The following is a 22,619-nucleotide window of genomic DNA, read 5'->3' on the forward strand; positions in this document are numbered from 1 at the left end:
GACCGATCATGCAATTCACATATTAATTATAGCTGCCACATTATTATGATCATGTGCATGTTAATTGGAAGCTTATTTTAATTTGCTTTTACTTTTTAAAAGATAAAGATTATTTCATCTAAAAAAAATAGATTCAACCAATATAATGAGAGATTATTGTTCTTGTACTTTTTTTTTTTGACATTTTGAACGTTAAAAACTTTGAAAAAATGATCATTAATTCCTTAGTTAACCAACTAAAAAGTTCACGTAGGACCCATAAATTAATGTAAAATTCTAAATTTTATGATTATATTACTTAATTTAGGGAAATTTTTTTTGGCTAATTTGGCTAGAATTTGGCCAGAATGGTAAAATAACATATTTCACACTATTTTATTTTACCTTTTTGAACATTTCCACCCTTTTAACTTTAAAACATTTTAATTAACAAATAAAAAAAATCAGTTTATTTTAAAATAAAAAGAATATTATAGACTTTTTAATTTTCTGGCCAAATTCTGACCAAATTTTCAGGTCATTTAACATTACCCATTAATTTAAGGGAAAATTAGCTAACTAGTCGATATTCCTAACATAATTATTAAAAACATCTATAGTTTAAAATAATTGTTAAAATTGTCAAAATGTCAATATTTTAGCAAATAAAGTGTATCCTAATATAATTTCATTTACCTTCCTTTTATTTCACAACTTGGGCCCACATTTGACTTAATTTAACTTCATAATTGTTGAAATAAAAAGACTTTATTGCCCACTTTTCTCTCTCTCTTAAAATTTTACCCACATTCTCTCTTTTTTCTCTCTCTCTGGATTTTTACTCATATTCTCTCACGTCAATTAACTTAAATCTTTCCTTGTTAAACTGAAATTCCTCCATTTTTCTAAGAAATTTCAGTAATTATTCAAAAGATTTTCAACCTTTGATACATGTAAATACATTGTCATGAAGTGTTATTTTTTTAATATACTATTGTTCTATGTTTTCGTCTGAAACTATTTAGGTCATTGTGTGCGTTCTTCTGTTTATCAATCTCCCCATTTTCAGTTAGGATTTCAGATAAGGGGAAAACACAAATATTGCAATCCAATATCTTATTCAAAGAGGACAATAAGAGGCTTCACATATAATCATCAATTTTTTGAGGATTTTTTTTCATTTGATTTATGCATTACTGAAAGATTATTCAAAAATGTAGGCTCTGCAGTTAAAATGGCTCAAGAGAGGAGATCAAAGTTTCTTCATGATTCTACCCGCATTCAAGTTCAAGATAGCAATGTTAATAAAAAAATAAAAAAATTTGGATGCAGAAGGTTTCGAAAAACATGATGAAGACCACGTTGAAGAAGAACAATTTCCTATTGGTTCGTTTTGTATCTATAGTTTTTTTTAGAATTTTGTATAATTTCTCAATTTGTATTCAAACCAGTATGTATGCTATTAATATTTGTATTCATTCAAAATCTCATGTTGCATAGTTTATGAATCTTGTATTTGTTCCTAATTTGTATTCATTCTAAAGGTATGCTAACTGGTTATGTATTTTATTTATAGGAAGAACAATTTCTATTAGTTTGTTTTGTTTTTATAGTTTTTTTCTTCTTTAGAATTTTGTATCATTTTTCAATTCGTATTCAAACCAGTATGTATGCTATTAATATTTGTATTTATTCAAAATCTCACGTTGCATAGTTTATGAATCTTGTATTTCTTCCTAATTTATATTCATTCCAAAGGTATACCAACTAGTTATGTATTTTATTTAAGAATGATTACAACAAATATTTACTCATTCCTTTTCAGTTTTATTCTCACTTTTCCATCATATTATTTTTGTATTTTATATATCATTATACAAATTACAATATAAAAACTAGAATGAATACAAATACAAATAATATACATATTGGAATGAATACGACTTAGGAAAGAAAACAGGATTCTGAAGAGAAAAATAAATACACAGTGAAAAAAAATACATGAATACAAATATGTTTCTTAAATAACTACAAATTCATTTGACATACCTATTGGAATGAATACGAACTAATAAAGAAATACAAGTTTCATTATACAAAATACAACATAAAAACTAGAATGAATACAAAGACAAATGGTATACATATTGAAATGAATACGATTTAAGAAATTATACAAAATTCTAGTAAATAAAACAATTTCATTATTTATTAAAAATGTCATTATTTTAGTTTGTTAAGGGATTAGTTATGTATTTATTTTATTTTGATTAATTTGAAAGAATACAAATAATTAATAACATAACAGAGAAAATCATGGAACAAAAAAATTCAAAAAAAGCAAAAAAAAATTTAAATACAAATCAGTTACGTTTTGAAAAGAGCATAAATAGCCATCTTTCCGTCGAGCGTTTTTTTGGCTTTCTTCTTAAGAACATAAAAAAAAAATTAAAATAATTTAGTTTGTCTTTCGAATCATTTGTCTGATAACTTTTAAAACTTCTTCAAGTTGAATATGACATATCTTTGAAACATAATTTTTCAAAATTGACAACTATAAATTTGTCGCATCCAGTGAACAATCGAAAAACAATCAGGTATTTTGTTCGATTTTTTTATTTTTTTGGATGAGATATTCGTATATGTCGAGTACAAGAGTGTTATTTTTTTTCTTGATTGAATCAGTGAAATCTTTGTATGCATTGGGATTTATAGCTTTTTTCGAATGTCTTGTATCCAAATTATGATGTATAACGAATGAAATTGTTTTTTTTTATAGTTTAGTAGCTATTTTTTCTGTTTGAATGCATACAATAATTTGTATCCCATTAAGTTAATGTAACTAATTGATCACGAACTGTATGTGAATACAACAATATATGAATACAAAGTGAGATGAAAATACAAAGTTATAAATACAAAGTGAGATTGAATATAAAGTTGTGAATACAAAAGAAATACTCTCTTCATTTGAAATACAAAGTGACTTTGAAAGGTAAAATACAAACTAATGGATCATGAATTATATGTTGAATACAACATATATGAATACAAAAATGAGATGAAAATACAAAGTTATAAATACAAAGTGAGATTGAATATAAAGTTGTGAATACAAAAGAAATTAAACACTCTCTTCATATGAAATACAAAGTGATTTTGAAAGGTAAAGTAGGCACATAAACTACAAAACTTCTTGGTATACAATTAAGTTGAATACAAAACAAAAGAGAAATACAAACTTGTTCACATATAAATTGAGATTGAAATACAGAATGAATACCCAATAAAATACAAAATTGTTAGCATACAGTTAGGATGAATACAAATCAAGAAGGAAATACAAACATGTTGGTATACTAATTGAGATTGAAATACAATGCAATCCTTGGGTAATACGCAAATCAAATGAGGAAAATTCCCCAAAATTTTGAATATTATTTGGTATACCTCTAGTAATTCAGATTGAATCAGTCATTGTAGACAATCAAATACTTTCCCCAAAATCTAAAACCCTAAAAGCAAATTTCGATATTATCAAATTTTAAAATGTATTAAATATCAAACAAAATAAACATATATATGAATTTCTAGAATCTACAAAATCTGAAAAATTAAAAGAAAATCACAAAAAAAAATTGAACATAATAAATATATGATGAATATTTAAACAAAATCACATAAAAATTGGAAAATTTGATTGAAAATTTGTAATGTATAGAATCAGTGATTTAAACATCAAATCAAAAAAAAAAATCAAAATTGATAAAGGAAATTACCTTGTCAACCGAGAAATCTGCTTGAATTAATAAAGAGATTTCGTTTAACAATAAAGAAAATTTCTTGATGAACAACAATTTAGCACCTTGAAGAAAGATAAACTTGAAACGTGAAAGGTGTGAAAGAAACGTGAAAGTTGGGGAAGAAAGGTGAATGGTGGTGAAAAAAGGTTAATGGTATTGGTTTAATTTATTTATTTTTCACTTTAAACGATTATTGGTATATAATTTGGTCTAATATAGGACTCTTTTCATAAATAAAATTAATTTAAAATACTAAAATCTGAATACATATTATTTTATAAAAATATTGTCATTCTGCCATTTTAAATAAATATTTTAAAGTGTTATTATTTTGATTAATTATGTTAAATATCAATGACTTAATTGCTAATTTTCCCTAATTTAAATAGGTTGTCGATCGACGGACAAAAGAGAAACAATATGGGCCCATTTCATAACTTTATTGAATAATTAATGTTGCATATGACTTTTCTAGTTTTCTTCATGGTGGAAATTTGACCAGTCACATGTGTTGATTAGCTTAAATAGTAGTAGTACTATATTTTTCCACATTAAGGATATTATATACTAAGAAATAATATTATATACATGGAATGTTATAAAGGGGATAATCTACTTTAAGGATATTCTTATTTTTAAATACTTTTTATTTGGCTATTCGGCTATTTGCAATACATAGTTTATTCCACATTATATTTACATAAAATATTATATAAATTTCCGCATGACTTAGAGCACGTGTTGTTTAATACAATTGATCAAATAATGTACTTTTTTGTTTTAATTTATGTGACATTATTTTTTTTAATCCATTAGAAAAAGAAAGATATATTACTATTACTATATATTAGAAGAGTCTAGGATTTACTATCATTGTTCTAATAAAATCATTACAAATGTTCAATACTTACTATATAAAATATATAAGTGGGCCCACCTCCTTCCACTTAAATACTACATATTATATATTATTAATTACTATACTATAAATCACTACTAATATCCAATATATTTATCAAACTATTTAAGTGGGCCCCACCACCTTCCACTTAAATACTACATATTATATATTAATTACTATACTATAAATGACTTAAATACTCCATATTATCTATTACAATAATTAACAATTATTTCACACTTTAAATTCTATCAATGCCATATAAATTAGGATAAAAAACCTAAGATATAATATTTAATATTTAAAAATAATATAAGTAATACTATACATTACAATAAATAATAGCTTAATTATTTAAAACTTATATAAAAAAATTAATTGACTCTCTAAATTCTATTGGTACCACATAAAATGGATTATATAATAAACATATATTGTTTGAAATTGACGGAAAAAAAACAATAAATCACAATAATTAATAAAAAAATAGTCCACTCCAAAAAATCTATCAATTAACAACATATATTGTTTGAAATTGACGAAAAAGAAACTATAAATTACAATAATTAACAAAATAAATCTCTTGACTCCAACAAACCTATCAATTAATGCCACATAAATTGGGACATGGCAAATAACATATATTATTAAAAAATTAGGTTCAAAATGTACTAAAAAATGCAATAATTAACAACTTAATATATTAAAGAGACATATAAAAAAGGGTTAATATTTGAAATTCTGCATCTGCCACATAAATTAGAACAAAGAGAGTAATAAATATTATTTTCAAAATTATGTTAAAAAAAAGTACTACAAATCACTATAGCTAACAATTTAAAATATTTTAAAAATTATATAAAAATTTCAATAACTTCTCAAATTCCATAATATGACATAAATTAAAAAAAAAGTGTTATAAATCATAATAAATAGTACAATATTTAAACTACTTTAAAAGCATTATAAATTGTAATAAATAATACAACAATTTAAATTACTTAAAATTTAACGACTTAATTTTTTTTTTAAAATGTATTAAAATTTTGGTTAATTGTCAAAACTTTACATGTGCCACATAAATTGGGACATGGACAGTCACACATATTTTTTTTTTAAAATTACATTAAAAGTATTCTATCAATTAACAACATATATTGTTTGAAATTGACGAAAAAGAAACTATAAATTACAATAATTAACAAAATAAATCTATCGACTCCAACAAATCTATCAATTAATGCCACATAAATTGGGACATGGCAAATAACATATATTATTAACAAATTAGGTTCAAAATGTACTATAAAATACAATAATTAACAACTTAATATATTAAAGAGACATATAAAAAATGGTTAATATTTGAAATTCTGCGTGTGCCACATAAATTATAACAAACAGAGTAATAAATATTATTTTCAAAATTATGTAAAAAAAAAAGTACTACAAATCACAATAGCTAACAATTTAAAATATTTTTAAAATCATATAAATTTTTTAATAACTTCTCAAATTCCATAATATAACACTTAAATACTACATATTATATATTAATTACTATACTATGAATGACTTAAATACTCCATATTTTCTATTACAATAATTAACAATTATTTGACACTTTCAATTCTATCAATGCCATATAAATTAGGATACAAAACCTAACATATAATATTTAAATATATTTAAAAATAATATAAGTAATACTATACGTTACAATAATTAACAGCTTAATTATTTAAAACTTATATACAAAATTTAATTGACTCTCTAAATTCTATTGGTACCACATAAAATGGATTATATGATAAACATATATTGTTTCAAATTGACGAAAAAGAAACAATAAATTACAATAATTAATAAAATAAATAGTCGACGAAATTGACGAAAAACAAATTATAAATTACAATAATTAACAAAATAAATCTCTCGACTCCAACAAATCTATCAATTAATGCCACATAAATTGGGACATGGCAAATAACATATGTTATTAAAAAATTAGGTTCAAAATGTATTATAAAATACAATAATTAACAACTTAATATATTAAAGAGACATAAAAAAGGGTTAATATTTGAAATTCTACATCTGCCACATAAATTAGAACAAATACAGTAATAAATATTATTTCCAAAATTATGTTAAAAAAAAGTACTACAAATCACAATAGCTAACAATTTAAAATATTTTTAAAATCATATAAAAATTTCAATAACTTCTCAAATTCCATAATATGACATAAATAAATAAAAACTGTTATAAATCATAATAAATAGTACAATATTTCAACTACTTTAAAAGTATTATAAATTGTAATAAATAATACAACAATTTAAATTACTTAAAATTTAACGACTTAAAAATATTTTTTTATATGTATTAAAATTTTGGTTAATTGTCAAAACTTTACATGTGCCACATAAATTGGGACATGGACAGTCACACATATTTTTTTTTTAAAAATCACATTAAAAGTATTCTATCAATTAACAACATATATTGTTTGAAATTGACGGAAAAAAATATAAATTACAATAATTAACAAAATAAATCTCTCGACTCCAACAAATCTATCAATTAATGCCACATAAATTGGGACATGACAAATAACATATATTATTAAAAAATTAGGTTCAAAATGTACTATAAAATACAATAATTAACAACTTAATATATTAAAGAGACATATAAAAAAGGGTTGATATTTGAAATTCTGCGTGTGCCATATAAATTAGAACAAACAGAGTAATAAATATTATTTTCAAAATTATGTTAAAAAAAAGTACTGCAAATCACAATAGCTAAAAATTTAAAATATTTTTAAAATCATATAAAAATTTCAATAACTTCTCAAATTCCATAATATGACATAAGTTAAAATAATAAAATAATATATATTGGGCCCCGTGCTGGCACGGGGTCCTATATCTAGTCTTCTAATGAAATTGTAGTACACACTATAATATTTTACGCCTAATAAATTTGATAATATGTCGATAATGCTAAATAAGATTAATGATAACTAACTATGTAATTTGTTTGCTAATTCTTTTTTTCTAGTGATCAATATTATCACATATTCAAGATCATACATTTCAAAAGTCTTATAATTACATAAATGTCATGATAAGTTCAAGTTGTTTTTTTCCTTTTTATAATGCAATGTTAAATCAAATTATATCGTATAAATTAAACGAAAAAATACTATTTATTATACTAATATTATTTGTTTATTCCCTCTGGCTAAACTTTCATTAATATAGAAAATCAAAGTGGGAGGAGGTTCTTAGATAAGTTATGTTCCTTTGTCTCAATTTATATAACATATTTTTATTTTATTTTGTTAATAATTAAAAGTAATTTAATTTTAAAATTATTTCATTTAATCACACATTTAAAAAAAAAGTATTTTAGACATTAAATTCTTAATTATTTTCTAAAATCTCAAGTAAGTTAAACGGCATCTCATAAATTTTATGAGACGTGTGGTTAGTATTCTAAGAAATTTATGACACAATTAATGTAGGATAATGGCACTCATATTGAGCACATATGCATGCCTCCAAAAATTCCCTATTCGTTTTTGTCAAAAAATAAATATCAACGTCTACTCTCTACAGCTCCAGCATCAATTATTTCCAACTTGATGCGCACTTCCTTTTTTTATTCTTTTTGCTGTTTATTATTTTGGGATTCATATATTCATCTTACTGAAGTGAACTTTTTGTTTTTTTTCTTTTACACATTTTTTATTCTTGAAAAATGTATCCAACCATAGCTTGGATTCTGAGATTACACTGCTGCTTGTTGTTCTTGATATTTGCAGAGTCCAGAGTTCCTCAAGAAGAAGGTAAATTGCTGCTCTTTTCTCTTGCTTTAATGGGTATTTTTTTGGATTCCATGGGAAAGAGGGGGGTTACTTTAGCAGATCAAGAAATACTTAATATCTTAGTACAGATTTCTCTCTCGATTGCTATAATTTTAAGAAGGATTAGGAGTTTTGAGTTTAAAGAAGATGAGAAATGGATGGAATTACTTCAATTTAGTGAATGTATAGTGAAAAGGTGTGAGCTTTACTGTTTTCAAATAGATAAATAATGGATTATTAAAGTTAGTCGCAAATGTCCTAGTAGTCAATAAATTGGCTTGAGTAGATGAGGTCTCAGGTTCAAAGCTCAGTTGACCCAAAAACACTAGTTGATTTCTTCCAATCAGTTGTAGCTTTGGTGGGCAGAGTTACCTAGTACATGTTGCTGGTGGGATGTGGGAGGTGGTAGGTATCCTGTGGAATGTATATAGTCACCTAGTACATGTTGTTGGTGGGAGGTGGGAGGTGGTTGGTATCACGTGGAATGTATAGAGTCACCTAGTATATGTTGCTGGTGGGAGGTGACAGGTATTCCGTGGAATTAGTTGAGGTGTGCAAGTTGGGCTGGACGCTACGGTTATTGATTGTTTTTTTTTAAAACTAAAGTTAGTTACCAGTTTCCTGAAATTAATGCTATGTTTAGCGCTTAGAATGTTCCAATTTAGGTGGTATTCTGATTTGCTTGTTTTGCCATGGAAGTGTTGGCCTTGAGAAGGTAGAGAGGTTTCCGATAGACCCTTGGCTCAATAAAGCATATCCGAATCAATAAGAGGAGGAGGAAATACAATTATTAAATAGTTATTCTTGAAAAAAGATATTTAATAAGAAGTTTGGCTGCCAGAAGCTTAGGATTTATATGTTAAAGTGATACAGTTTACAATGTAAAGGTTGACGAATATTATGTGACCATCTCTCACATACAAATTATGCATAGAAATCTGGTGGAGTTTTTGCGGAAACCCCCCTCTAGTGTTGAACACTTATACTCTACATCTGGAGTTGCATTGTTTTACAAGTCATTTCTGTCCAGAACTACAAGTACAAAGTTGTTTTTTAGAGAATGCAAGTTATCTGGTACCCGAACTGGTTTGAGTGTCAGGTACCTAGTGGAATAGTCGAGGTGTATGCAAGTTGGCTCTAACACCATGGATATAAGAACATAACAAGTCCTTTTAATAGCCCCTTTACTAGCATCAAGTGCATGAAGAGGATGCTTTTTTCTTATATGTTTACTTTTGCGTGAAGTATACTACATGTCCCCCTATTCTCTTGAAATATTTGATGTATTTCAGGAGTTTTTCCGATGGAGTGCATCTACGTCTCTTTGTTAGGTGTTAATTGTCGGAGTGAACACTTATTAGCTTACAATCATTGCATCTCGGTCACATTAAGGGATGAAACATTTTTTTGAGCAGCCTAATCTCTAGTCATTCTGCTTGTCTTACAGATAGAAGTGTTCAATAGTTTATATACTCCCTCTAGTCCATATTAAGTGAATTGTTGGGACTTTTATCATAGTTCAAAATAAATGAATGGTTCAAAGTTCAAGAAAATTGTTGGGACTTTTCTCCATATTTTCCTTTCATTTAGTGAGGCTCTTAACTACTTTACATTTTCTACTAGAATAGTTTGGGAATAATCAAAAGAGTAAAGTGGAAAGTAGCTTTTAATTTATGTCCTTAAAATATTTTTCATAAGGGGTGTGCCCCCAACAATTCACTTAATATGGACTAGAGAGGGTAGTTCTTTTCAATTTGATGGAAGCACTAAATAGAAATCAATTTTTCTAAACTTCTTCGGCTGATGACCTTTTTGGTTATTACCAGTTGTAATTGTCAAATAGTACCTTTGGGAAGATTGCATAGTGCAAGCTATACTAGTTGATATCAACCTACTGATTGTTTTTCAGTGAATGTCCTCCAACAAATTGCCAAAACGATGGGTGCAACATATTTGAGTTTCGATGCAGATTTATGCAGAGTTGAAAATGTTGGAGTCACAGTTACGCCAACGTGGCATGAGAAAATTGTTGGATGTGATCATGAAGACCACATCACAAAAATGTGAGGCATTTACACCTTATCACCAAATCGAGATTGATTAAATTGTTTCTAACCTTTTAGCTTGTCATGCATGCTTTGTTTCTACCAATATCTACGTGATTATCAATGTCACCCCAGAGCCAGCTTGGGGACAATCCTACTTGATGCCTGTCTGAAATAAAATTGAATGAAAGAACTCAAGGAATTCTGAAGTGAAGAGGTTTTCAGATTTTTCATGAACTTCCTTTGCCCAGAACCAATATGTATGGCTACTTAAAAGGCTTATTCAAACTTAAGTATTCCTGGAGCTTGTAAAGAGAAACATTATAGGCTATGCTTTCATCGGGTTTAGAAAAGCCATATCAATACAGAAGTTTCCTTTTAGTGACTTCATACTGATTCTTCTGTCTCAACTGGACTAAATACCACTCATTGCTGGATTTCTTTTATCAGAAGCAGTCATTCTGATTTCTCTTCGTTTGCGTTCACATCTTCTTCTTTTTTTTATTGCAATTGGTTCCGTAATTGATGTCTTTATATTATTTTCACGTATGCAGTGTATTAAAGGGTTTAAATCTTCCAGGAGTACTCCCACCTGAATTGGTAAAGCTTCCCTACATCAAAGAAATGTAAGAGCTATTCTTTACCATTTCCACAATTGATCCTTTCGCTAGCCTGTTTTTTTTTCATGACTATATCAACATAACTCACTAAATCTTTGCCTTCGTCTTTCTTACCCCATTCATAGTGATTTTGCGTTGAATTATCTCAGTGGTAGAATACCAGTTGAGTGGGCTGCAACACAGCTGACTAACATGTAATACCCCACTTTCTTTCCAGCTGTCAATTTTTTCTGTCATGTCTTCATTTTCATAATTGCATACTTTTTGATCCAGCTCTGTTACTGTAAACCGGCTGTCAGGGGAAATCCCAAAGGAGTTGGGAAACATCAGCAGCCTTTTGTACCTGTATGTATTGAATTTCTATTTGAACTTACTTCTATGATATCGGTCTGGAGATTGGATTCTCTTAACTAGTCAAAAAATTCTCAAATTATTGATATATATTGCAAAAGAAAATGTAGTGGCTATTCTGTCCAAATATAATTTGGGTGGCTATTTGCTCTCTTTATTCTATCCATTGAAATGTTTTAAACCAGGAATCTCGAGGCGAACCAGTTTTCAGGCAGTGTTCCTTCTGAACTAGGGAAACTGATTAACTTGCAAACCCTGTAAGACCTTTCTTTTCTCTTCCACTTTGTTATCTTCTCCTAAAGCAACTTGAAGAATAATTGGCATTTGGCACCTGAATGACTGATGCATAGACGAGTGGGTGATTAATCTTTTTCTACTTTCAGGATTTTATCCTCCAACCAATTGGTGGGGAAGTTTCCAACTTCATTTTCCAAACTCGTAAATTTAACGGATTTGTAAGAGCATACAGTCTAGCCGAGCTCCTTTTAGCTCTTATCTTTCTCGGGGAATAGAATATCTCACAGTATAATTTTACTATACAGTAGGATAAATGACAACAATTTCAGTGGACAGATTCCGGATTTCATACAGAACTGGAAACAACTTACCAAACTGTACGATCTTTCGAAATACCTTCCAAACTTCAAAATAATATTTTGGCAAGAGTTTCTAAACTTTTTCTTGATGATATATGAAGGGAGATGCATGCCACCGGACTAGAGGGTCCCATTCCAACAAACATATCTCTTCTGAATAAATTAACAGATTTGTGAGTAGAGAACCTTTCAACATTATCTTAACTATTTTTTATTAGGTTTTTGTAGAGCATTTACTCTTTGCAGTTCTCTCACGGTCAATTTTGTATACAGGAGGATCAGTGACATAGGTGGACCAGCTCAGGCATTTCCTTCACTGAGTGATATAATGGGATTCCATAACTTGTATGTCCAATTATACCGATATGTGGAAACCATTGCACAGTTACAGTGTGCTATTAAGCATTCTAGCTTTCCTTAAGCTAATTAAATATGGATACAGGGTATTAAGAAACTGCAGCCTTTCTGGAGAGCTTCCTGTATATATTTGGGCGATGAAGGATCTGCAAACATTGTAAGTTATGGACTTATTCTTCTGCACCTAATGTTCAAACTTCTTCAGCTGCATTCAAAATTACATGGTATTAAATAGAGAGAGAGAGAGAGAGAGAGCTTTTACATGATTTTCTGTCCTTCCTCTTCTGTCCGTGACCTTTGGATTCTCTGAGGTCACACTATTAACTGTCCTCTATTGGCGCCTCTTTCAGTTAACACTGCCTTCCCCAGTCAAAAACAATTGAGAAATCATTTCTTCTCTACCAAGAACTCCTGTAGAAATTAAAGCCCCTTTTAATTTCCTTGTTTGGAAAGTTGAAATATTTCACATCTAGTGTGCTCTCTGTGACTGTAAATTTTTTAGCATTTCCAGTTTTAAAAGATAATTGAGGCTGTTCGAGAAACAATGCGCTCGTTCTTAATTAGTATATGACACCTTAATATCAAAAGGTTTCATGCTGCTCTTTGCTTTTCACTAAACTTCTCATCATTCTTCTTCTTGTATCTCTCCAGTACATTATTTAGTCTAACATATAGAGTTGGCTCTTATACATTTTTCTTCTACAATATACATGTGGCGGTTGTAAGAGTTTGTGCACACAGATTCATCTGCTGTATCTCCTTCTGAGAGTTCAAATGGTAATCATGATTTCTTTTTAATTTTCTGCAGAGACGTTACCTTCAACAAGTTAGTCGGAGAAATCCCAAACAATATTAGTGCTAGAAGTATGCTAAAGTTTGTGTAAGTTGAATTGCAAAAAGTGGATTCTCTCAAATGTGATGTCCTTTTTATTTTATTATTAGCAAGTTACACCAGTCTCTTCTCAATCTTCTTTTGCTCATACCCGAACATCTTCGAGTATGAAGTGTATAACATGTGCTTGCACTTCCAGATTTGCTGTTGCCTTACTGCTTTATGTTCTCTGCATAGGTTTCTTACTGGCAACATGCTCAGTGGAGATATACCAGACTCAATTTTGAAGACTGGAATAAATGTGTAAGTGTATATTTGTTAATATTCTAATTTCATAAACAGTTTCTGCTGGTGTATGATGGACTCAGTCTTTGCGGAACATGTCATAATTTTTATTCATAAACATAATGGTCATACAGTGGCATGCCAAAGCAATTTTGATTCATTCACGTTGGCATTATTTTTTTTCCATATATTGTCTTCATGTGGATCTCACAACTGCTTAGTTCATAATCGGAAAGATGACATCTAACAGCGTCCGTTGCGTGCAGTGATCTTTCCTACAATAATTTTACATGGCAAGGACCTGACCAATATGCTTGTCAGCAGAATATGTAAGAATAGTTCCATTTTTGTTAATTCATGCTTTTACATTGTTTATTGGATAAGCATATATGGTTCTGACAATTATTCCTTCTACAGGAATCTGTATTTAAACTTGTACAAGAGCTCTGCAGCAGTAAGCCCCTTGTAAGATGATTCCTTATTATCCTGAAACATTAAAATTCTGATTTATGATGAAACTGAGAGAAAAAGGAAGTGCAAAGCAGAAGTGGTTGCTTTCCTATCTGATTCGGATTTGGGTCTAACTGCTTTTGTGCTTTAACTTCTTCAGAATGAGAATTCATCCATGTATGAAGGATTTCACTTGTCGTCGGTGTAAGTATGTTCTTTTCTTCTCTGGAAAGTTATACAATTTTCATATGGAATATGAATCCCATCAGTAGCAAGAATCTGAAACTTTATCTTTAGCCGCTTGGCCATCTTCTCCTTCACTCAAATAGCAAATTGCTCAACTATGCAAGAGACTGTAGCAATTTAGTTTCATTTTTGATATTTAACAAAGAGACATTCTAAGGGTGGATTCAGTCTTGGTGCCCGTTTGGATTGACTTATTTTAGGTGCTTTTAAGCCAAATAGCTTTTAAGCAGTTTTGAAGTGTTTGGGTAAAGTTAAAAAGTGCTTATAAGCACTTATTTTAAAGCCAAAATAACAAAAATAAGCCAAAAGCCATAATTTAGAAATCTTAACTTATGGCTTTTGGCTTATAAGTCATAAGCCAAAAGTCAATCCAAACAGGTCCTTAAACTCATGTATATACAAGTATTTAGATGATTTGAGGACTCACAACCTAATCGTTGGAAATATTTTCTGCTTGATCATTTTCCCAACTTATGAAAAATATTTTGAGCATTGACTTCTATTATTTTCATTGGCAGATGGGTGTTCATTACATGTTAATAGTGGCGGAAATGATTTTACTGTCAAGGAGAGCGATGGAGAAGTTCATTATGCAGGAGATGCAAGCGTTGATGGTGGTTCTGCTAGATATTTCAGCAGTAGCACCAATTATTGGGGATTGAGTAGCACTGGGGACTTTATGGATGATAATAACGACCAAAATGCACGTTTTATTGAAAGTACATCATCAAAAAGCCTCTCTGAATTGTACAATAATGCACGGATATCTCCCCTCTCACTCACTTACTTCCGTTATTGCTTGAGGAACGGGAGTTACAATGTCAGCTTGCACTTTGCTGAGATAATTTTTACAAATGACAGCACCTATAGAAGTCTTGGAAGGCGAGTATTTGATATATACATCCAGGTTGGTATGTCCATTAGAAAAACTTTCTATACGCAAACTATGTTGGATGTGTGAAAATATGAGGAAAAAAGAGAGAACCTGTATTGTATTTGGTTGTAGATGATATACAAGATGCCTCCACATATAGAAGTTCAGGCAATTACAAATATGGTAAGCTAACCTAAATGAAATAAGAGAACTTATTAATTTAGGGAGACTACCCATCCAGAATTAGAAAAAATGCTCTCTACTACTTACCTAGAATATATTTTAACACATCACTGCATTAATTCTCCCACAACGCGCCTTCCAAACTCAAGGTGATACAGCAACTAGTGTTTGCAAATCAAAAGTGAAAAGTGACATGATACTACTTGGACAAAATAGAGTAGGAGTTATGATTGAATTTGAGGACATTCATGTCGTGAGCTTAACTAGATGGCTACAGAGAAGCAAGCACTGTACCAGATTGATTGGATAGATGACCATTCACGGTGTTTAACTTGGTGACGATATAGTAACCATGTGTTGACTAGTACTAGTCTCAACTAAAAGTGTCTCTAGAAAGCGACATGGTGCTGTCTGGATGGTGACACATCAGCTAGCTAGACAGCTATAGACTGTTTAACTTGACAGGTTAACAGGTATAGAGTGATGATATCAACCCAACGTGGACTGTCGATACATGGCACGTGCTGCCCAAAAGATGCTGGAGCCTGGAAGAGAGAAGAAAAGAGTGATGCTGCTTTATCTGGAAAGAGACGAGCCTTATTATGAAAAAAATGAAAAACTTTGTGTGGCAGGCAGCGTTAGATTGAAGCTATTAGATCTATAACAACAAAGTAGTCTCTATATAGGAGTTTAGACAACTAGGATACAAAATTTTTTCTTTCCTTTATACTGAGATTTTTGAATAGGAAGAATTTCGTATACTATTAATCTAGACATATTCTAACATCTCGCTGAATAAGTTCCTGTGACTTTCCACAAGATACCTACACAATATTCTTTCTACTTCAGGAGAAATTAGTTTGGAAAGACTTCAATATTGTGAATGAGGCTGGTGGAGTTCAAACACCTGTGGTTAGGCATTTTAACACCAGTGTAACAGATAATTTTTTGGAGATTCGATTTTACTGGGCTGGCAAAGGAACTATCAGAATCCCATCTAGAGGGAAATACGGTCCACTAATATCTGCAATCTCACTCAAACCAAGTAAGTTTCTTCAATCTTAATCATTATAAGGGGAATATCATAGTATATCTGCTTTCACACTTCTCACTTCGTTTCCTTCAAGTATATTGTGTATTTAAGCATGTCTCAGTGAGAACTAACACAAAAAGACATGTATCATTTTAAACTTTAAAGTCCCAAGAGATATTCTAGAGATTGTACATATCATATGAGCAGGTTCATACATGATAAATTTAATTGTTTCTAGAAGAAATACTGCAATTGAATGCATGATTACATTCATTGTTTGCTTAGTTGTGGGGTTGACATTGTTTATCAACTTCCGTTGTATAAGATAAAATTGCTGCTATCTAACATGATCCATGCTAATATTGTTGAAGTATGTGACCATCTCATCTGGTCTGATACCATGTTGAAGTGTGTGACCATCTCATTTAAAAGCTTAAGCTATTAGAGAGAGCACACTTTAACAGTTAATTATATTCTCAACAAATATGTGGAAGATTCTGATATTTTTTTTGCCATTTCCACCGTTCTATTTGAACACCAGTTGGCGTCTGAAATTGCAAAAGATAACTGGTTGGCTATCTCTCTCAACCATTGATTTGCTTTGGTCTCTTTAGAGTTGCGACATTTATCTAGAGATCAAGTAAACTATTATCAGCACCAAAAGCCAATCTGTGGCTTTAACTTAGCCTGCTCCGAATCATTGAAAGAGTAATTTTTCAATAGCTTTCCTAATTTTTTACTGGGCAAACTAGTTTTTTTGAAACTAAGCTATTAAAGTTCATACATGGCTTGATATTCCTGTGGTTCTGTACCAACTATAAGTATTAGTATGTTACTGATTTATAGTATAAACTTAGATGTTTACCAGGTGATAGAATATTTGTATTGTGGTTATTTCAACCAGGCTCTTCTTTTCAGCCTTCCAATATATAGTTTTAAGCTCTACATACTTTTCCTATTTCTATTGCTATTTTCTTTTCATCTAAAAAAATAAGTAGGAGTTAAATCTCTTCTGGTATGTCCGATGTAGGTTTACATTTTATAACTGTTTTCTCTCCTTTTTTGGTTATTGATTCAAAGGGTCATTCTATATGGCCGAGGAAATCCATTTTCGTAATTTTGGTTGAATTAACAGACAGAAATTCTCAGCTTGAAGGAGTGTTGGATGAGTGCCCACGTATATTTCTTTGCTATTATTTTCCCATGAATAATATGCATGTTGATATTCTATGTAATCAACTGGAATAATCTTATTTTCTATTGCCCCTGCTGCTGCATACACATAACAATCTTGTCTTCATTTCTGTGCAGCATTTGGATCTTGTTCAGAGGAAGATAAAAAGAGTGTGACTGTTTATGTTATTGTCGGAGTAGTGGTTACATGCATTTCCCTGTTGGTAATGAGCACACTTTGGTGGAAAGGATATCTTCAATGCAAAAAGAAACAGAGAAAAGGTGATCACTGAACAGGTGTTAGAATGAAGTAATTTTAACTAGCAAATTTTATGACTAGGCAGCCAGCTGATCCATGCATTACTGATTTGAAAGAGCACATTCTACTGAAATGATAATCAAAGAAAACTCCATATCCAGAAGTCGTGAGGTGTAAATAGATGACTAACCAGTAAAGTCTCTCTATTTCCATGACAGATTTAGAGGGCATGGAGCTGCAGACCATTTCTTTTACTTTAAAGCAAATAAAGGCTGCCACTAATAACTTTGATGCTTCTAACAAGATAGGGGAAGGTGGTTTTGGTGCAGTTTTCAAGGTATCACTTTGGTAACAACAGTAATATAGTATCGTCTTTATCATTATTGTTTGTGAACTCTGACCAAATATTTTATGTAGGGTCGGTTATCTGATGGTACGTTAGTTGCAGTGAAGCAGCTCTCGCGTCAATCAAGACAGGGGAACCGTGAATTTTTAAATGAGATTGGCATGATTTCATGTTTGCAACACCCAAATCTTGTTAAGCTGCATGGTTGTTGCATTGAAGGGACTGAATTACTGCTCGTATATGAATACTTGGAAAACAATAGCCTCGCTCGCGCATTATTTCGTAAGTTATTCAATCTCTTTTAAAAAAGTTCTTAAACTATTACTAACTCTCTATGAAATGTCCATTAAAATTTTAGCATGTTGGACAACTTTAGATTCCGAGAAAAGTCAATTGATACTTGATTGGCCGACAAGGTTCAAGATTTGTGTTGGGATTGCTAAAGGTTTGGCTTTCCTTCATGAGGAATCAAGCCTTAAAATTGTACACAGAGACATTAAAGCTACTAATGTACTGCTAGATAGAGATCTAAATCCCAAAATTTCGGACTTCGGACTTGCTAAACTTACTGAAGATGATAATACCCATATTAGCACTCGAGTTGCTGGAACAATGTAAGTTGCAATGTAAAATTCAAACTAGATCTTTCTTTTTTTTGCCGTTATCTTGTCAGCAGCGTGGTTAGGTAAAATTTGTAGCATAATTGTATGTTAATAACTGCAGAGGATACATGGCACCAGAGTATGCACTATGGGGTTATTTGACTTACAAAGCAGATGTCTACAGCTTTGGAATTGTCCTCCTGGAAATTGTTAGCGGCAAGCACAACTATGGCTATGTGCCTTCCGACAATTTCATTTGTCTTTTAGATTGGGTATCTTTCCTTTTCCTTTTTGTTAATGCACTTCAACAAAGCCTGACTAGTCTACCATTTATAAGATTGAGAATCCTTGAACTTTTTTAACCTTGAACCTCCCTCACTCCCTTTGAAGTTGCTAGCTTATAAAACTTAATTGCAGGCCTCTCACTTGCTGCAAAATGGAAAAATAGAGGAGCTGATTGATGATAAATTGGGTTCTCAGTTTAGCAAAGCAGAAGCAGAAAGGGTAATAAAAGTAGCACTATTATGCACTAGTGCGACGCCTTCACTCAGGCCTGTAATGTCTGAGGCTGTAGGCATGCTTGAAGGAAAAATTGATGCCCCTGATAGTATCCCAGAAGCAAGTATGTATACTGACGATTTGAGATTTCAAGCCTTGAAAGATTTCCAACAAGAGAGGCAAAATCAAAGTGCGTCAAGTAATCAAGCTCAGTGTTCAAGCATCCAAACTGCCTCTGATCTCTGTGAATACAACCCCGAATCAAGATCTGACTGACTCTCTATTGTGTGTGTATTCTTATTTAATCTCTTGCCGGTGTGCCTGTATCTTATGGCTCATGAGGGATTGCATTGGTTCAAAGCCACTCATCGAGGTATGATTGTTGCAAGTTGTAACTATTTGTTCAATTTTTTGTGAGTAAGATTTCTATAAAATGTACATAAATTACTATCCCAAGAAAAAGTGTGAGGAGTTATATTTCTCCAGCTCTGCATTTTTGCACCTCCTAGCTAGATTTCAAAGTTGTATAAAATTCTGCCCCATTGTGATATACCTGAAATGTAGACTATATGGTCCTTCTGTAAACAAAAAAGGATTCGTTGTTCTAATTGTGTCAGTTGTATCTTGTATTGCAACTTTTTGTTTGCCAAAAGAGGACAGTGTATATGCTGAAGAAACAACACATAATTTTAGATGAAACTGGAGGTTTTCTTTGACCCACAAGATAGTTAAAATTTATGTAAGTAGCAACTTCAACACTAGCCAAGGGTCTTATCATAAACAACATCTGCCTTCACAAGGTAAGGGTGAGATCTACGTACATTGTACACACCACTCTCCAGACTTCACTTGTGAGATTACACTGATATGTTGTTGTAGCAACTTCAACACTAGATAGTTGTAATTCTATTTCAGATAAAATTTCCAATTCGTCAAGATTGGAAATTTTATTAGGCCATTTGAGAATCTAAATAGTAATGCATCGCATCTCCCCCAATATAAAAAGAAGAAGATTTTCGAAGTAGCAAGTTGACCCTTTAAAGTTATACTCATATTTTAGGCATTTTCAGACTTGCAAATTTAATAAGTAAAGACCACCCACATCTCATATTTATATTTAATGTTCATCTTGCTTGAAGTCAATCTATTTGACTTTTTTTTTTGAATAATTAACTCAAAGTTTCCAGTTTCATACTATATTACTTCATCGTTCAATTTGCTTATAGAAATTAATTAAATTAATCGCTATCTGTAATAAACAGCTCATTCCCTATTGGCTTTCCAACTTCATGTCCATGAAAGATTACTTAACTTCAATTCCCTATTGACTTTCCAACTTCAAGTCCATGAAATATTACTAACTTCAAATTAAGTTATGTATCCTATTAATATATGTAGTATTTTTTGGGTATATTATTACGTGATCTAAAGAACTATCTAAAATATATAATTTCTAATCAGAGGTGGCTCAATGTCTTTAAAAATGAGACATATGTCTTAGGCTTCAAAATTGAAGTGCCTAATTTTTTTAGTAATAATAAAATTATTATAAGCCTCCTTTTTAACCAAAAAAAAATATACTATATTTTTTAATTTATTTGTTGTTTTTTTAGTTTGTTTCGAAACATTAAAGAATGTTTTTTTTTTATGGATCAATTTTTAAATTTAACTTCAACATGATATGTTTAAGACCACAAGATTAAAAAATATTTTGGTATATATATATATATATATATACATATATATATTTTAGTTTAAGATCATAAAAAAAAAATTAATTAAAAAGAAAAAAATAACTTGAATCTCAGATATAAAAAAAAAATAATTTAAATTTAGGTCTCCAATTTATTTTTTGATTTTAGGCAACTAATTAGCTTGAGCCATTTCTAATTTTTGAAATAAGATAAGATACTTATTACAGCTGATAAAGATATTTAACAATGTAAAAACTTCTTAACTAAATATTTGACAATGTACAAACTTTGTAACTAATGGTGTATACATTTAAACTCAAAAGAAAAAATAAACTCGAGTTTGTATTTTATTAAAATGAAAAAAAATAGGAAAAGGTTGGTAAGCCGGTATCTGTTAATATTAATTTTTTGGGGTAAAATATTGTACCCAAAATCGTGTACAAGTGTTCCTCCTCATATGATTTCAACGACACTTTACTGTTATGCAACACATCCACTGGACTGCTTAATAAGCACCAGTGCATCAATAGTTTCTGGGTTTGGAATTTAGTTTATGGGTTTTTTAGTAACGTTCTTTTTATAAAAGCTACAAGAAGCGAACTATATTCTTGTAGTCTAATATGTAATTCTGTAACAACAAACACTATTCCAATTACTTACATATACAAATACCGATTTCGGTTCCTCCATGAATGTTGTCGTATAAGAGCGCCTTTCTTTGTGATTGTTTGAATGGTTGATTTGGTTAATGGCATATTCTTTTTCTTCCCCTTTTTGTTGGGTTTACGAGTGTCAAAAATTGATGCGTTAGTACAAAAAAAATATAGATTCTTGATCTTTGTACTAAAAATTATATGACTGGGATTTTCTGTGATTATGATGCGAGAACGCATGCAATTGAATTCGAATTCTAAAACTGTTTGATTTGATAAAATAATATGTTTTCTTTCCCTTTCTTGTATTTAATAGTTTCAGAGCCAACACTAGATTAAGATTGAGGCTTTACTTGTTGAATCTTGACAAGCTAAATATTGAATCTTGGTTTTCTTGTTGGAGAGATATTCTGGCTTTGTCGTTGCCTGTCTCTTGTAATCTGCAGTGCAAGCTCTTCAGGTCTTGTATGCTTCACTGAATAGTCCTTCACAACTCTCTAATTGAAAGTCGAATGATGGTGATCCCTGTGGTGAGTCTTGAAAAGGAATCACTTGTCAAGCCTCTTCTGCTGTTTCAATGTAAGTTTGCACAACATTAACTTTGTGTGCGTCATTATACATTTTAGTTATGATTTGATTAATGTAATGGTTGGTTCTTGCTGAAATTCCCGATTTGGGACTCAATGGAATGTTGGGATACATGTTAAATGGTCTTATCTCGTTAAAGAACTTATAAGAGCTTGTCCTTTTAGTGGTAAAGGGAAACTTAGAGGACCTACTATCACAATAAAATTGAACTTCTGCAAAAAACTTCTTTTTGTCATCAGTCACAACTTTTTAATCGTGATCCAGCTCTAGTTTTTCAAACCAAAGCCATCAAATGAGTATATCCATACTGCAAATCAGGAAAATCATGTGTACAATAATTAGGGCCAAAATCAACACGACTATATCGGTGGTGT

The 22,619-nt window shown here is 30.5% G+C and overlaps 1 protein-coding gene across 1 annotated transcript in view; it reads left to right on the plus strand.

The window, feature by feature from the left end:
* The first annotated feature begins 8,431 nt into the window (after positions 1-8,431).
* Positions 8,432-22,619, plus strand: part of LOC125836338 (uncharacterized) — a 30,304-nt gene continuing 16,116 nt past the window's right edge. The window contains exons 1-25 of the mRNA XM_049515520.1: positions 8,432-8,542; positions 10,470-10,623; positions 11,160-11,231; positions 11,351-11,419; positions 11,499-11,570; positions 11,762-11,833; positions 11,960-12,031; positions 12,119-12,190; positions 12,274-12,345; positions 12,446-12,517; positions 12,615-12,686; positions 13,338-13,409; positions 13,599-13,664; positions 13,913-13,975; positions 14,064-14,111; positions 14,257-14,300; positions 14,861-15,249; positions 16,249-16,444; positions 17,439-17,609; positions 17,744-17,887; positions 18,083-18,201; positions 18,282-18,492; positions 18,587-18,824; positions 18,934-19,084; positions 19,230-19,577. Coding sequence (XP_049371477.1) covers positions 8,455-8,542; positions 10,470-10,623; positions 11,160-11,231; positions 11,351-11,419; positions 11,499-11,570; positions 11,762-11,833; positions 11,960-12,031; positions 12,119-12,190; positions 12,274-12,345; positions 12,446-12,517; positions 12,615-12,686; positions 13,338-13,409; positions 13,599-13,664; positions 13,913-13,975; positions 14,064-14,111; positions 14,257-14,300; positions 14,861-15,249; positions 16,249-16,444; positions 17,439-17,609; positions 17,744-17,887; positions 18,083-18,201; positions 18,282-18,492; positions 18,587-18,824; positions 18,934-19,084; positions 19,230-19,577 — 3,147 coding nt within the window. The 5' untranslated portion in view covers positions 8,432-8,454. The remainder of the gene's footprint in view (positions 8,543-10,469; positions 10,624-11,159; positions 11,232-11,350; positions 11,420-11,498; positions 11,571-11,761; positions 11,834-11,959; positions 12,032-12,118; positions 12,191-12,273; positions 12,346-12,445; positions 12,518-12,614; positions 12,687-13,337; positions 13,410-13,598; positions 13,665-13,912; positions 13,976-14,063; positions 14,112-14,256; positions 14,301-14,860; positions 15,250-16,248; positions 16,445-17,438; positions 17,610-17,743; positions 17,888-18,082; positions 18,202-18,281; positions 18,493-18,586; positions 18,825-18,933; positions 19,085-19,229; positions 19,578-22,619) is intronic.

The sequence above is a fragment of the Solanum verrucosum genome, unplaced genomic scaffold (genome assembly GCF_900185275.1).
Source record: "Solanum verrucosum unplaced genomic scaffold, falcon-dt-bn FXZP01000278.1, whole genome shotgun sequence".
Taxonomy (NCBI): domain Eukaryota; kingdom Viridiplantae; phylum Streptophyta; class Magnoliopsida; order Solanales; family Solanaceae; genus Solanum; species Solanum verrucosum.